A 15842-nucleotide genomic window follows, 5' to 3' on the forward strand; every position below is an offset into this window, starting at 1 on the left:
GAGTTGGCGGTGGTGGAGAAGGGTACTGAAAGGAAGGATTTGTCTAGAGAGCGGAGGTTACGGGTGGGGACATAAGGGGAGATGAGAGTAGAGAGGTAAGGAGGGGCTGCAGATCGAGTGCATTTGTAGGTGAGTAGGAGAAGCTTGAACTGTATGCGGTATCTGATCGGAAGCCAGTGAAGTGACTTGAGGAGAGGGGTGATATGAGTATATCGGTTGAGGCGGAAGATAAGACGTGCATGAGTGGATGGTGAGCAAGACTGAGAGAAGAAAATGTAAAGTAAGGAAAATTACAGCAGTTCTGATCAATCACTCCACTCTTGATTACTAGATTATTTAAATGTCAATATTTTGTTAAACATTCTTTAAAGATATGTTACTGGAGTCCTAGTGAGTCATGCTTCAGCTTTAGGGAGATTATATCATAGGCTCTGTCTACCTCAGAACCAACTAACTTCTGGGGTTGAAGGACTTTTCCAGCTTTGTAGCCTTCCATGCTCTGTCATAATCATCTAATAGAGAAGACACCCATACTCAGATTAGCAGAATGGGATCTGTTCATCAAGCATAGCATCCTCAGAGTTGCTAATCTTTATATGTGTTTTTTCTGACTCAAATACAAAAAGAGGAATCCTGTTTAGAAGGAATGGATCTATGGAATCTTAGCGGAGATTGGGTGGTGACGCCGGTAATTGGAGAGTAAAACCAATGCTGGGCAGCCTTTTACGGTCTGCACTCTGATTGTGGCTGAATAGAAATGGATGGGCTGGAGTTTAAATTTTAAGGGGCTTCGACGTTAGCTTCAGAACTTTTAGTACAGGAACAGTGCTGGGCAGACTTACGGTCTGTGTCCTGAGAAAGGCAGGGACAAATCAAACTCGGGTATAAAGTATCACATACCACGTAAAATGAGATCTTGTTGGGCAGACTGGATGGACCATTCAGGTCTTTATCTGCCGTCATTTACTATGTTACTATATGTTACTCTGTTAGAGCCTTCCTGTCTTTGGGACCCTGACACATTTCCACCTAAAATCTCTTCCTTTCACCTCATCCTCTCCCTCAGCCTTTTTTTCTTTCTTTCTTTCTCCTGCTCAGCTTCATATGTTTTAAGCGCATTCTCCCAACAGGAGCAAGGTCATGCTTTGGCCGGACCTGCCAGATTATGTTAGTATCACTTTTGGCTTAAGCTTCCTCTAGGCTACAACAGAGGTGGCAGGGTAAAATGAGAGGAAAAAATGGGATTGGAGCATGCACCCCTGCTGCTCAGATTCTTAATCGAAAGACCAAATTCTTTTTTGTTAAATATTTAACAGAATGCTATGTTGTTGTTGTTGTTTTTTGTTTTACTTTTTTTTTTTTTTTAGAATGCTGGTAATTATTGTCTAAAGTGTTCTCTTTCTTTGTTAGAGTCGTTCCAATAAAGAAGACCCAGAACAGCAGCGATTAAAACAGAAAGCTAAAGAGGTAGGACCTTCTAATTATTACGCTTTATTATGTATGTAGATATAGAAATATATAATCTTTTTATTGTCTTTTTTTGAAGGAAAGCTGCAGAAATCCTTTTGGCAGTTGTCAGGGTTTATTTCGCTATTGCATATCATTTGCAGGGGGCTGTAGGGAAGGACAGAAATTGCCACAGGGAAGGCCAGCACTTCAAATGAGGTCAGTAAGTTATGAGCACCCACATGCACACAGTGGAGCCCATTTTAGAAAAGGTTCTCTTTAAACAAATCTTTAAAAAGATAAAGCAATATGCTTAATAAAAAAAAGTAAAACTTAGGTTTGAAAAAAAAAAAAAAGAAACTTTTGAGATGTAGCATCTGGGAACATACAATAGGCTACATTTTTCCAGGGTAATTGTTCATTTTGTAAATCTGATACTGCTTATAATTCTTTGGCTGGGAGGCGGCACTGGGATTTAGTTTTAAATGGAAAACGCCTCTGGCTTTTAATTTTCTGGGCCCAGCAGTTTTCTGTTCTGAGATGGAGCCCTTGTTTCGCACAGTTCATGTTTAGCTGCAGGGGTTTTAGTTTATAGCTCATACTGGTTAAGCTTTTACTCCCAGAGGCCTCTGCATAGCAACTGTAGAAAAACAAATACGTTCATTTCTGTCTGTAATCTGTTCTCAGTAGCTGCCTTTTTTCTTTTTTTTCTTTTTTAACATTTCCCAATATCCATTTCCTGACTTTACTAGCCTGAGAGAAAATAGCTCCACTAATTGCAGCTTATTTTAATTGAGCCTTAATATTGGCACTCGCTGGAGTTAGGCCCCAGAGCTACTGGGAGCAAAATGAAATGAAAGTACCTAAGGTTGAAGATGTGTGTGAAATTTTTCACTTGACCTATAGATTATTTTCCCCTGCTGAACAAATCACCAAGCCCTTAAAGATCTGACAGCAGATGATAATAAAGACAGCTGAGGTGAAGGCATCTGATATGGAGCCAAAGAAATGAGTTTCTATAGCTACTTGACTGATTTCATGCAAGTTTTATGTATTTTTTTTCATAAGGATCTTTGTTCTGAATGAGAATTTCATCTTTTTCCAAGCAACCTTTGGCTCCCTCAAACTACCTCCCCTCCCCTCTACTTAACTGTGCCTTTTGAACTATGAAATTTGTTGTTGCTTAACATTGCTGTGCTCAGTTCCCAGGTGCCAACAGCGGCAGGTTATTTATGAATACTTTTTAATGCCCTTATTGCTTGGATTAATGTAGGAATGCAGAAGAAATGGTGAGCCAGTGCAATATTCGTAGAATCAATCAGGTAGAAATCCTTTAATGTTGTAGAGATGTTATAAGCATAACATACACTGTGGAGGGAGGGGGTATCTGCCTGCCTTTTGCTCTAGGATTTCATTGTTTGAGTATAGACACTTTGTCATGTCTGCCATTCACAGACAAGTGCTGCCTAAAAGCACACTGGCGTGGGATCTGAAAAAGGAGTACCAGTGATTGCATCAAACATCTGTTTTTCCAAATTTGTTACTGTAAAAGTTGTAGTCCAAATTTTTCTTTAACTGCTTTAATACTATTACTGTGCTCATAATGGATTTTCATGGGGGGGAGGGGTTCTGCCGTGAATTAAAACAAATTGAAAACATAAGTAAAAAAAAAAAAACAACAAAGAGCAGTCAGGAAGCTCTTTCATTTCATGCTTTGGAATATCTTTTCTCTAGGGCTGTGTCTTAGATGCTGGCATTCTCTATGGAGGTGGGCTCAAGGTAGAAATAAGTGTGTAGTGCCACAGTATAGAGCTTTTCACTCTAAAGAGGACATAACATCAAGCTTCAAAGTTCTTTCTTTCAGTAGTCTGGGTGGTTTTGTTTGCAAACCTTCTGGAAAACTACGAAAGGAGCAGGATAGACCCCCCCCCCCCCCCCCTTGATAGAATGCTTTGAGGAAAAAAGCAAAGACTAAGTCCTAGGGGGTTGGATGAAAAACATCTTCCTACAATAAGGACAAGTTTTTAAATGGGGGATATACAGCACTATGCTTTTGACTCTGTATGTTGCAGAAAGGAATGGAGCTGTTCAAACAACTATACTTACATATATAAATACATATTCTCATTCTCTCTCTCTTTCTTTCTCTCTCTCTCTCTCTCTCTCTAGATATAGTTATATATACAGTGCAATCTGCTTAAGTGCAAGGGTCTGGGACCAAAGAAATGCATGCACTTAACCATTGTGACCCAAAGAAGCTTGACATCTGATAAACATATGTACAGTACTCTTATTATACAGTCTCCGTTAACTGACGTTGGGCTTACTTGAAGTAATCAGTTATAGTCCTCTGTACACTATTGGGTCTGTGAGTTCCATATACTACGTCTGCCAGACGGTAAAAACTGTCATAGCACTGACATCCAGTGGCCTCCAGACAGGCCCGCATGGTGTTGAGACTCTCCAGCACTCTTGCAAAAGTGAGAGGAGGAGGTTGTTGAATTTCATCAGCATGTGCCTCGCTGCTAATTTCTTCATCTGTTTCATCATCAGCCTTTGTTGCCTGCGTGTAGGCGCATATCTCAACATCAGTGCTGTCTTCAGCTGTTTGTAGATTGTAATCAGCAGCTACGTAGCGATGGAACTCCTCTTCAGTAACACCAGCTGGGATGTCAATAACCTGTTCATCTGTTGCGTTTGCAACAGCTGCATCTGTTTCATCCCTCTCCACATCCTTAACAAAGCTTGCCCGCTTGTAGCAGTTCACAGTGGTTGCCTGTGTAACATGATTCCAGGCTTCTTTCTGCTTAAGTAGGGAATCCAACAGTGATAGATTACGAGCCAGTTCAACAGCACATTTGTCCTTGCCAGTCTGGTCATCCATAACTCTCATCAGATGACGTAGCACAAGAGCCCGATAATGTTGTTTGAAATTGGCTATTATACCCTGATCATAGGTTGGATCAGAGAGGTACTGTTTGGTGGCAGGAACACCACCTTGACGTTAGACATCCCTGTGTGCAGCACAATTATCACAAAGCAACAAAATCTGATGCTTTTGTGCCCGCATTCTAGTGTCTAATTTCTTTAGCCACTGCTTCCAAATTTCCCCAGTCATCCATGAATTTGTGTTAGCCTTGTATGACACAGGAAGCTGCTTAACTTTCTTGAAGCAACGGGGCTGTTTGCTCTTCAATGACGAGGGGTTCCAACTTCTCACTCCCATTCATATTGTAGCAAAGGAGGATCGTCAGTTGTTTTACCTCCTGTAGTTTTGGCATGTTTGAATGCAAGAGTTCCATCAGGAATCGCTCGCCAGTAGAGATCGTTTTTGTCAGCATTGAAATTGTCACGAGGTGTAAACTCATTCAAGAATGTAGGAAGAACTGAAACAACCCAGTTTTCAGCACCAAAGTCATCAGCGTCTTGTTTCTCACCATGCTGTTTCTTGAATTTTATGTTGTTCCTCTCCTTCCATCTTTTCCAACCATCCAACAGTGGCTTTGAATTCAGTTAGTCCAAGACTTTCAGCTAGCTGGTTAGCTTTCTCCATAAGCAGTGGACCACTGACAGGAAACTGTCTGCTCCTGACTCGAGAAAACCACCGAACAAGAGCATCTTCTACCTACTCAGCTTTTCCCGCCTGTTTTCGTTTCCGTTCTGGATTTGTCTGGTTTTGCCAGTCTTCCAGAAGCTGGTCTTTCTGCTTCAAGACGTGCAATTTCACTGGGATTGACACCATATTCTTTAGCAATAGATGCTTGACTTTGTTTGTTTTCTAATTTTTTAAGAACTTCTATTCGTTCAGCCAGTGTTAGTTTTACAGTTCCGCCGCAACGACGATAACCCCATTATACACTCTAACAACATTCTTTCACTTATTCTGCCTGTGGCAGCCAAAGGGGCGGTAAATTTGAAATCTCGTTGGTTGTCGTGCGCCAATTGGCTTCCATATTCCGTGTGCACGCTTATGCGGAATCTTCCCTGCAGAGGAGTGGTCTTAAACCATGCGTGTAAGCGAATCTTGCACTTATCAGTGGTGCGCTAAACCGAAGTTTGTCCCCATTGAAATTGATGGCACCAAAAACGGGACTGAAGTATGGCATGCAGTTAAACAGAGCATACGCTTATCCGACGTGCACTTAAATGGAGTGCACTGCATATATATATATATATATGTATATGTATACTGCTTTACTAGACAGACATTATATATATATATATATATATATATATCTGTCTGTGTGTCTATATAGCTCAGTATCTATCTATCTATATATTTATTTATTTATTACATTTGTACCCCACGCTTTCCCACATATTGCAGGCTCAAAGCGGCTTACATAGTTAATACAATTACAATAGCAAAATCTTACAGGAGAATATTACAAGCAGTGAAAGTGAGGTTTTGAGAATGAGAATGTTGAGTATGTAAAGGTAAACAAAGGTAGGATAAGCAAAAGGAAAAGAGATTGGGAGGGGTGAGGAGAGGAAGGATGGAGAGGAAAAGATAAAGGGCAAAGGATGAAGAGGAAAAAGATAGGAGCATAAGGGAATTGGGAGATATAGTCTAAGGTATAATAAACATTAGGATCAGGATTAAAAGGAAGGGTTTAAAAGTTAAGTAGTAGTATATATCTATTATGGCTGCAAGTTAATTACAGTTAATATATTAATCACAAATTAAGATTTAAAAAATTATTTTGCAGTGTCTCCTGTCTCCTCCAAACATTTCTTGTGTTCTCTTCCACGCCCAACCCCTGACCTTGGCCCAGTCCAGTATCTTTCTCCCCACTCGTGATTCAACTTCACTTCCCCCCCCCCCCCCCCCCCACTACCACCACCACCACCACTGTGCTGGTCTACTGAAAAGTTGGTCTGTTTGTCCACGTCACTGGCAACATTGCATATACAAGGCCTGCTCTGAAGCTTTCCCTCTGAGCTGTCCTGTCCATGCAGAAACAGGAAGTGATGTCAGAGGAGGCAGGAGCAATCCACAGGCAGCATATGTTCAACGCCACTGCCAGGGAGCAACACAAGACCACTTTTTTAAGGTAGACCACTGGGGAGGGGCGCAGATGCCAAACCCAAAGTGGGGGGAAGGGAGCGAGCTGTAGATCCATGAGCAAAACTGGAGAGGCCATTGGTGGAAGCTGTAGCGGAGGCAGTGAGCTCCAATATCTTGGAAGAGCTTGGTGTAGCTGATATTCAGCGGCACTTACCTGGATAGTACCATTGAAAGGGGGGAGTGGCTAAGATGGTGACGTGAAGTCTTACCGATGTAGAAATGCACTCTTACTTGCTTTTCCAAGGAGTTTTCTGCTGACCTATGCTGCACACCAAGAGGAAAGGGGTGGTGAAGGCAGTTCCCCCAGCTGCTAGAACCTCTTCACCAGTTCAGCAATCGATAGCATAATATGTAGCTATAACCCCCATTCCAGGATCTGGAGAGGCATTACCAGCTGCAGCTCAGGGTGAAGGAGCACCCTCAGTCTTTGGGATGGATGTCACTCTGTCCCCTTCATTGCTCGTTCTGCTGCCACATCCAACTTCTTCAATGGCAACATTGGAACTTGCATGAGAGGAGGCTCCATTTGGGGTCAAGCCTGCAGTGGCAGCAGCATAGCAGGAGATACCAATGGCGGTCAAATGGGAGCGTCTCCCGCAGTAAAGACCCCAGTAGTCGTGACGCTGGAGAGCATTTGGGAAGCTCTCCAGAAATTGGATGCCTCTTTTGAGAAGTCCACAAGGGACGTGTCTGATGATTTATCACATAATTTGGAAGGAACTAAAAGACTTTTCAGCTCAGATAATGACTATTTAGGAAGGAGGTTACAGCTCTACAGAATTTATCTGCACTGATTGTAAAGGATAAAATGTTACTGCATTGAGTATATTGATCATGGATCATTGGTGAAAAATCAAGTTAAATAATAAACTAATTCAAACCAGTGATCAGATGTTTCTTTTGCCAAAGGCACATGAATTTAATTTTGGGTAATTGATATAATCTCAACGAGCAAGACTGTTTACTGACATCAAAAGTGCACTAACACACAGGTATTATGTGTTCAACAGCCACCCCGTAATCCGACTGAAGATGTGACTAGTATGAGGAATATAAACCATTCTGAATGATGTATTCAGGAAAATAGTATATAAAACTTTAAATTAATAAATAAAATGTTCTGAAGATTCTGTAACAATTGACACACAGGTAGCAAGTAAATATTAATCAACAATGACCGTACCAATCCTTGTGGCATCCCTGTTTCATGGAGTTTCTAAACAGACACAGTGGAGGTAATTTTTTGACAAGACACGTGTGTGAGAAGTCCAAAAAGTTGCTTATTTTAATTCTGTTTTATAAAGACAATGTAGACGCCTATGTGCCTTTATACAATAGGCTGCCAGGACCAGGACCAGCCCTCAAGTGTTCAAATGTCTGCACACAAATTTACCCCTGCTCTGAAAAAAGTGTGTGCCTGTACTCTGTGAATAGCTGTGTATTTTACAAAATATGCAAATGCATCACAACTCCATTTGCACTATTTAAACTACCTGGGAGCACCTGCACACACATTATGGTAAAAGTAGATGCACATTTTCCTTGTGTATAGGGTTGCACATGTGGAGAAAATGTTTATTTAATTTGGTGTCCCAATCATTTTTTTCAGGACGGTTACAATAAAACATCAGAAATGTACACACAATAATATAACACATAACATTAATAAAACAAGAAAAACCATCGATTCCAGACCTTTGCAAAACTCAAGACCATAGAAATCTGCCAGATAGCATACGTGATTATGAGCCAAATGCCTGTGAGAACAATATGATCTTAATGTGCCATCTAAACAAGATGAAATCCTTGATCAATTTTAGCCCTACCCATAAAGTATTCAACTACACAGGAGCCAGAACAGGAAAAAAAAAGCATGTAAATGAATAATTTCCTTTTTAATATCTCTTAAAGAGGGCACATCGAGTGCCTTGCTGGGATAGATATAATGGCCAAACAGCATTGTGATTTTTAAGAAAGACCTAAGAAACTGATGACATGTCTTGCTTTGAACACCATAACCAAGACTTCAAACTGTATTCAGTAGCTCACAGGAAGCCAATGTAACTCATACTTTCTTGGAGTAATATGACCTCTCTTCATACAACAGAGCACATAGATAAACATGGTTTAATGGGACAGAGTCAGCATAGATTCCGGCAAAGGAAGTCTTGCCTCACCAATTTGCTTCATTTATTTAAAGTCATGAATAAATATGCGGATAAAGATGAGCCGGTTGATGTAGTATATCTAGATATTCAGTAATATTTTTTTGACAAATTCCTCATCAGAAACTCCTGAGAATTAAAAAGTCATAGGATAAGAGGCAATGTCCTTCTGTAGATTAGGAATTGGGTATTGGACAGGAAACATAGGGTAAGGTTAAATGGCCATTTCTTTCAATGGAGAAGGGTGAATAGTGGAGTGCTGCAGGGATCTATACTGGGACTGGTGCTATTTAACATATTTATAATTGATCAGGAAATGACAAGTAAGATGATTAAATGTGCAGATGGCACAAAATATTCAAGCTTCTTAAAACACATGTGAACTGTGAAAATTGCAGGAAGACCTTAGGAAATTGGAAGTCTGGGCATCTAAATGGCAGATGAAATTTAATGTGGACAAATGCGAAGTGATTCACATAGGAAAGAATAGTCCAAATCATAGTTACCTGATTCTAGGGTCCACCTTGGGGGTCAGCACTCAAGGAAAATATCTAGGTGCTGTTGTAGACAATACTCTGAAATTGTGTACCCAGTGTGTGATGGCAGCCAAAAAATCAAACAGGATGCTAGGAATTATTAAGAAAGGGGATGGTAAATAAGACCAAGAATACTATAATGCCTCTGTATTGCTCCATGGTGTGACCTCACCTTGAGCATTGCATTCAGTTCTGGTAGCTGTATCTCAAAAAAAGATATAGCGAATTAGAAAAGGTTCGAATAAGAATAATCAAAATGATAAAGGGGATGGAACTCCTGTCACATGATGAAAGGCTAAAGAGGTTATGGCACCTCAGCTCTGAAAATAAACAGCTGAGGGGCAATATCACTGAGGTCTACAAAATCCTGAGTGGTGTAGAGCGGGTAGAAGTAAATCGATTTTTTTACTCTTTCAAAAAGTATAAAGAGTAGAGGACACTCTATGAAGCTACATGGAAATACTTTTAAAACAAATAGGAGGAAATATCTTTTCACTCTACAAATAGTTAAGCTCTGGATCTCTTTGCTGGAGGATGTAGTAACAAGGGTTAGTTTGGACAAGTTCCTGGAGGAAAAGTCTATAGTCTGCTATTGAGACAGATATGGGGATGGCATTGCTGGCCTTGGGATTGGTAGCATGGAATGTTGCTACTATTTGGGTTTCTGCCAGGTACTTGTGACCTGGCTTGTCCACTGTTGGAAACAGGATACTGGGCTAGATGGACCACTGGTCTGACCCAGTATGATTATTATTATGTTCTTATCTAAACATGGACTGCCACATTTAGGGCCAACTGTAAAGTTTGAATAGATGTAACAGGTAAGTCTGAAGGTTGTTACCATCATTGTCAGCAAATTTCTCCTGTTGAAAATAGAATCGAAAACATTATTCAAACACTTCAAAACATACACACCAGTGCCTAAAGTCAATGGCAATCAAACAAAATTATTTGAGAAATGGTGTCAAAAGCCACACTCTTATCCAGCAACACATATTAAAAGATCTTCACTGAAAATGAGTGACCGAGGGGTCTACCACATTAGGTTTATCCAAATAGGCTTGAAGCTGATTAAGAACTATGATTTCAATCGGCTAAGTTGAGAATGGTACACAGAATTTAGGTTGATTTAATTACCTGGAACAACCTCATCTGAAGAGAATTTCTTCATTATTAGCATCACAGAGGCTCTCTTAAGCACCTTTAATCTGAAAAATAAACTTAAAACAAATGTGTGCCAGTGAAAGTTTCTCCAATTTGTAAGAAGGGTGTAAAGAGTAAGTAAAAGAGACAAAATACAGAGCACTATGTCTATGCAACTGCAGTTTCCTTCTCTGGGTAAACAAAGAACAGAGTTCATTTTATAGTATTTTTAGATAACAAGGCTTCTACGGACTTCTGCTGACTACAATCAAATTTATCTTATCTGTATCCCTGCACAGAGCTGAAGGAAAGAAACATTCTTTCTATTAAATACTTGATTCCTCCCTACACATAGGTATGCAGGCTGCTTCTGTTAATACATATAATACTCAGAAAATTCATTTTCCTTATTTTTTTTACGTTTAACCCCTTGAATCAACTGTGAGTTCTGAAATCCATATTCACAGTGCTAGAGGCATATAACCTTGCTACAGGAATAATTTTATTTCAGCTGATACAGCTACTGTTGCATTCCTGAAGCTCTTCACCTGAGTAGGTCAGGAATACAATTTGCATGTGGTATTATATACTATCCTAAGCACCTACAAACCACCAAATCAGTTTCTGACAAGAACTTATTCTTTTTCCTCAAACTGTCAGAACATTATTAGAGACTTGGGGGAACTAATATCAAATAAGTATAAATAGTATCAACCTTACTGGAAGACAGAATCAGCCAATTCTTGACAACTAAGAGGAGCAGAATCAGATGACAGACCAGAATCTTGAATAAGATGTCCATCAGAAACAACTTTTTAGGCTGATTTTAAAGATGCATGAATTTATGTGGCAAAATAGACTTTTTTATTTTTTTTTTACATAGCATCAAATTTAATCAAATGTATTCCCAATAACTTTTGACTTCTATAATGGAAGCTTCTTGTCCACTAAAAGCCATGACTTTCGCCATCTGCATTCAGCTTGTTGTACTTCCTTTAGTGGTCATGAGTTCATTACAGTACCAATGGGCAAACACCTTCCTATACATATTAGCATCTTGCATGAGATCCTGTTCAGGTACGAATACTAGTAGAGTGATCACTAATGTTAATCAACAGACAACAATCCGCATATTAATCTTGCCGTGCCTGACACACCCACTCTCCCCTGACATGAAGAAGATTTAGTGCAAAAACAGAATTGTATAAAATCATCTGACCGTGGAACCACAATAAACATGTCTATAACAAAGCCTTGCTAACAACAAATGAATCCAGCATAGAGCCTTTCACATGAGTTGAGTCTTGCACAAACTGAACAAAAACAGATCATGAGTATGACTTCTGTTGCATTTTTTGATGCTAACAGATTCATCTATATGTTGTTTGAAATCGAGGCCCACCTTCAAAGCATGTAACACATCTAGAAGATGAGATTCCCAGATAAAAAGCCCAGAGGAAGAAATGTAAATGTCTCTGTGCAAAGTAATTAACTTTTCAAACATGCCTAATCTTTTCCTTTATGCTGTGGGTCAGATTAACTGAACTGGTTGTAAATTCCTGATTGCCCCAGTGCTTTGACATTTTAAAACTAATTTAATTACGTTTTGATAAAAGGCTTACAATCTCCACTGTTATAGGAGTGGAAGAGAGATCAAAGAGGGCAGTGACAGAACAGGCAGAACATATTCCTATTTATGGTCAGCAATCTTTACTCTAAAACATACAGGGATAAATGTAAAGATCTGTATATGTATACATCTGAGGAAAAATGGGTAAGAGGAAATGTGATAAATTTATTTATTTTTTTTTTGTTACATTTGTACCCCGCACTTTCCCACTCATGGCAGGCTCAATGCAGCTTACATGGAGCAATGGAGGGTTAAGTGACTTGTCCAGAGTCACAAGGAGCTGCCTGTGCCAGGAATCGAACTCACTTCCTTAGTTCCCCAGGACCAAAGTCCACCACCCTAACCACTAGGCCACTCCTCCACTCTGTTCAAGTACATAGGACGCAGGCCTCTTTCAGCTCTAGAATGAGCATTCAGGGGATGAGGGTGAAAGGGGAAGACTTGGGAATAATCTAAGGAAATAGTTCTTAACAGAAAAGGTGGTAGGTACATGGAATGGCCTCCTGAAGAAGATACTAGAGACATATAACAAGCACAGTCTATCTCTGAGGGAGTGGAAGTGATACCAAAGTAATGCAGAGTGGGAGGAGAGGATGAGCAGGCTGGATGATATATTATTTATTGCTGTGATTTGCTTTATGACATTTATTCCCTTAATTTCTGGAATGATGTCATTGAAAAAGTCCTCAAAGCTATTTGGTTTAAAGGGGATTGTATGAAGTCAGATTTGTACCCTTACCAACCAGGACACTGTTTCTTTAGACCTGTTCAGAAGAGCATACCCCACCCACCCAACATAAAAATGCCTGTTCACCTGCGACACAATGCAACCAAAGACCGTAACGAACATTGCCGGACTCTTCTTCCCCCTTTTCCTCTCTGTTCCCCCGACTCTACCTACCATACATGTACCTCATTCTACTACAATATCACTTTGTATTGATTCATACCATGTATTTGTTCAGACCGTAATCGGTAACGCCGTTGATGGTTATATGTAAGCCACATTGAGCCTGCAAAAGGTGGGAAAATGTGAGATACAAATGTAACAAATAATAATAATAGTTTATGCCTTGCTTTAATAAACTTCCTTGCTCTCTGACCAGAATACATCCCAATTTATGTTTGAAAATGCATGTTTTACGTTGCCAAATATGTTTACCAAGAAAATGTATCCAGATGTTCATAGATGGATAGATATGCTACATATTTTTCTTCTTGACACATGTAATTGTCACCACATTGCCCCAAACTGATGTATTCCTTATGTGAGGAAATTAATCTATATCTGTCTCATACAATTTGGTCTCTTAACTACTGATCCTAGGCTAACCTAGAGTACCATCAAGTGTAGTTGTTTTAGCTTTGGTTGCTTGAACTTTTGGACCCAGACTATAACTGAATGATTTTTGGCTGGTTTAATCCTTTCATTCCTGGATATCCACCCTGTTTTGGAGGGTGATTCAACCATGCCTTTTGCCATATGAAACGGGAGAGGTGCCATTTATTTTTTGTTCAGGGATGGTCAGCTTATTAGTTAGACAGACAGAGAAAAGTGAGTGTTGAAAATATCAGAATCTGTTGTAAAATCAGAATATGTGGTACATTTATTTTCTTTAAGAAAACATATAGCAAAATTTGATACAGGTTGGCCTTTTTCTGTTATACGTCTTCTGGTTTCTATTTTTTGTCATATATTTCTAATTGCAGCATTTTAACATGATCATTATTACCTGTTTTATTTCACAGTACAAATAAGTGCCGAAGAGGCTGAATGCTATTTCAGCCTTTTTACAGTTAATACAAACATTGGTAATACAATAAAACTCTTTACCATATAAACTATATAGTAATGTCTTGAGCTGCACAGGTGCACTGTAATGTATATAAAAGCTAATTTTGATGCAGTTCTGACAGCTGGGCAGCTTAATAAACCATTGCTGCACTGGTCTGACAATGGAATTTCTCTTTTTATATGTTTGGTGAATGAGTCTGTAATTCACAGACTTTCTGTGGGATCCACCAACTTGTTTGCAATCTCATATGCCTTGGTGCCTCAAAATTGCAGACTGTCCAGAACACTGCTGTGAGATTAATTTTTTCCTTGCAAAAATATAAAATTTCTGTGTTTTGTAGAGATTAATTGGTCACCTGTAGGAGCTAGGAGTTTGCTTAAATTTTCATGTGTACTATATAGAATCATGGATGGTGAATGTCTGGAATATTTATCAACTCCTATTGGAAGAGCATTACATAACTCTTCTTTTGCTTTTCCTAGTTGAAGAGGTGTTAAAAGATTTAAATTGTATATGAGAAATTGCTTGCTTATCAGGCTCCCAAAATTTGTAAAGAATTGCAGCCATATTTTAATATTTTGTTTAATTTCCCTTTAAGAGAAATTTGGAGTCAATGCTTTTTGTTAAGAAGTTTGTTTTGATGTGTTTCCCAAATGTATGACTTGGTTACTCTTTCTAGTTTTGTAAACCACTTTGAACTTTACAGTATTAGCAGTATAGAAATGCAATGTAATGTAACTAAAACTATATGTTCACACATAGCCCCTGGCCCATAAGGAAGTACCATTCATTTTCTAAACGGTCAACTGTTTAAAAAGAAAAATAACACACTTTTGAGCAGCTATCGCATAGCTTCATTTTAAACCCAGAATGATGGTGTCCAGTAGCCTATTCTTGCCAGTGCTGTAATGTATTGATGTACATAGAATTACCAGTATTTGCATCATGTAACTCCTGTTCTTTTCTTATAAACCAGATGCAGCAGATGGAGCTAGCACAGATTCAGTACAGAGATGCCAATCTCACAGCTTTAGCTGCCATTGGGCCAAGGCGGAAAAGGTCACTAGATTCCCCAAGCATGCCATCTGGCTGTGAGGTAAAGAAACAAGTTAAATAAGCACAACTCTCTCCTGTTGTTCTTTCTGCCCTTCTCTATGGTGTCTCTTTTTTTCATGCCTTTCCTTATCTGTATACTACACCTTATAAGTGCTTTCTGTTTTCTTTCGCCTGCTTTATGGAATTCTCTTCCACAATATCTTTGGTTAGAAACCTCTCATTCATCATTTTGTGCTTCTTTGAAGACCTATCTTTTTCATTTGGCATTTAACACATGATTGCAGGTTGTTCCTGCGATTGAAGAAATGGCCTGTAAAATTGCTGGATTGTTGTAAAAATTTGCTGAATATTTGCCTTCTTTCTGAGTGTGTATGTAGCTGATAGAAACTGATCAATTTTAATATGTGGTAATGTTTTTGTGAGTAAGTGTGGATGTACTCTTTGTTATCTGTACAAAATACATATTTCATCACATACAGAATAGTAACATTCAGCCCGCACAAGTCCCACTCAAACTCCCCTTTCCCTCCACCCTCCCTCCTGTAGCATAGCTATTCCCCCCCCCCCCCCCCCCCCCCCCCCCCCCGCAAGTATGTCCTCGAGCATCAAGGCAGGCATTTTACCCTCGCCATACCAGGCTGTAACAGGTCCATGAGAGACATGACAACGTAGTGGGCGCCCTTCCATTCCCGACATCTGCCAATGTTGATAGATATATCAAGTTTTATGAAATGAGACCACCTGACCATTCTTAATAGCAGCAAGCTTAGTTATCTGATACATGTGGAGGGGCATAATCGAAAGGGACGCCTAAGTTTTGATGAGGACGTCCTTGCAGGACGTCCCCATGAAGGGGTGGGGAAACCCGTATTATCGAAACAAGATGGACGTCCATCTTTCGTTTTGATAATACGGTCGGGGACACCCAAATCTCATTTAGGTCGACCTTAGAGATGGTCATCCTTAGACTTGGTCGTTTCTGATTTTCGGCGATAATGGAAA

At 39.6% G+C, this 15842-nt stretch overlaps 1 protein-coding gene across 1 annotated transcript in view; it reads left to right on the plus strand.

Moving 5' to 3' along the window:
- Positions 1 to 15842, plus strand: part of TAF4B (TATA-box binding protein associated factor 4b) — a 201075-nt gene that overhangs the window by 119254 nt on the left and 65979 nt on the right. Inside the window, 2 exon segments of the mRNA XM_030188871.1 lie at positions 1411 to 1467; positions 14761 to 14880. Of these exon segments, the coding sequence (XP_030044731.1) occupies positions 1411 to 1467; positions 14761 to 14880 (177 nt within the window).

The sequence above is a fragment of the Microcaecilia unicolor genome, chromosome 1 (genome assembly GCF_901765095.1).
Source record: "Microcaecilia unicolor chromosome 1, aMicUni1.1, whole genome shotgun sequence".
Classification (NCBI taxonomy): Eukaryota; Metazoa; Chordata; class Amphibia; order Gymnophiona; family Siphonopidae; genus Microcaecilia; species Microcaecilia unicolor.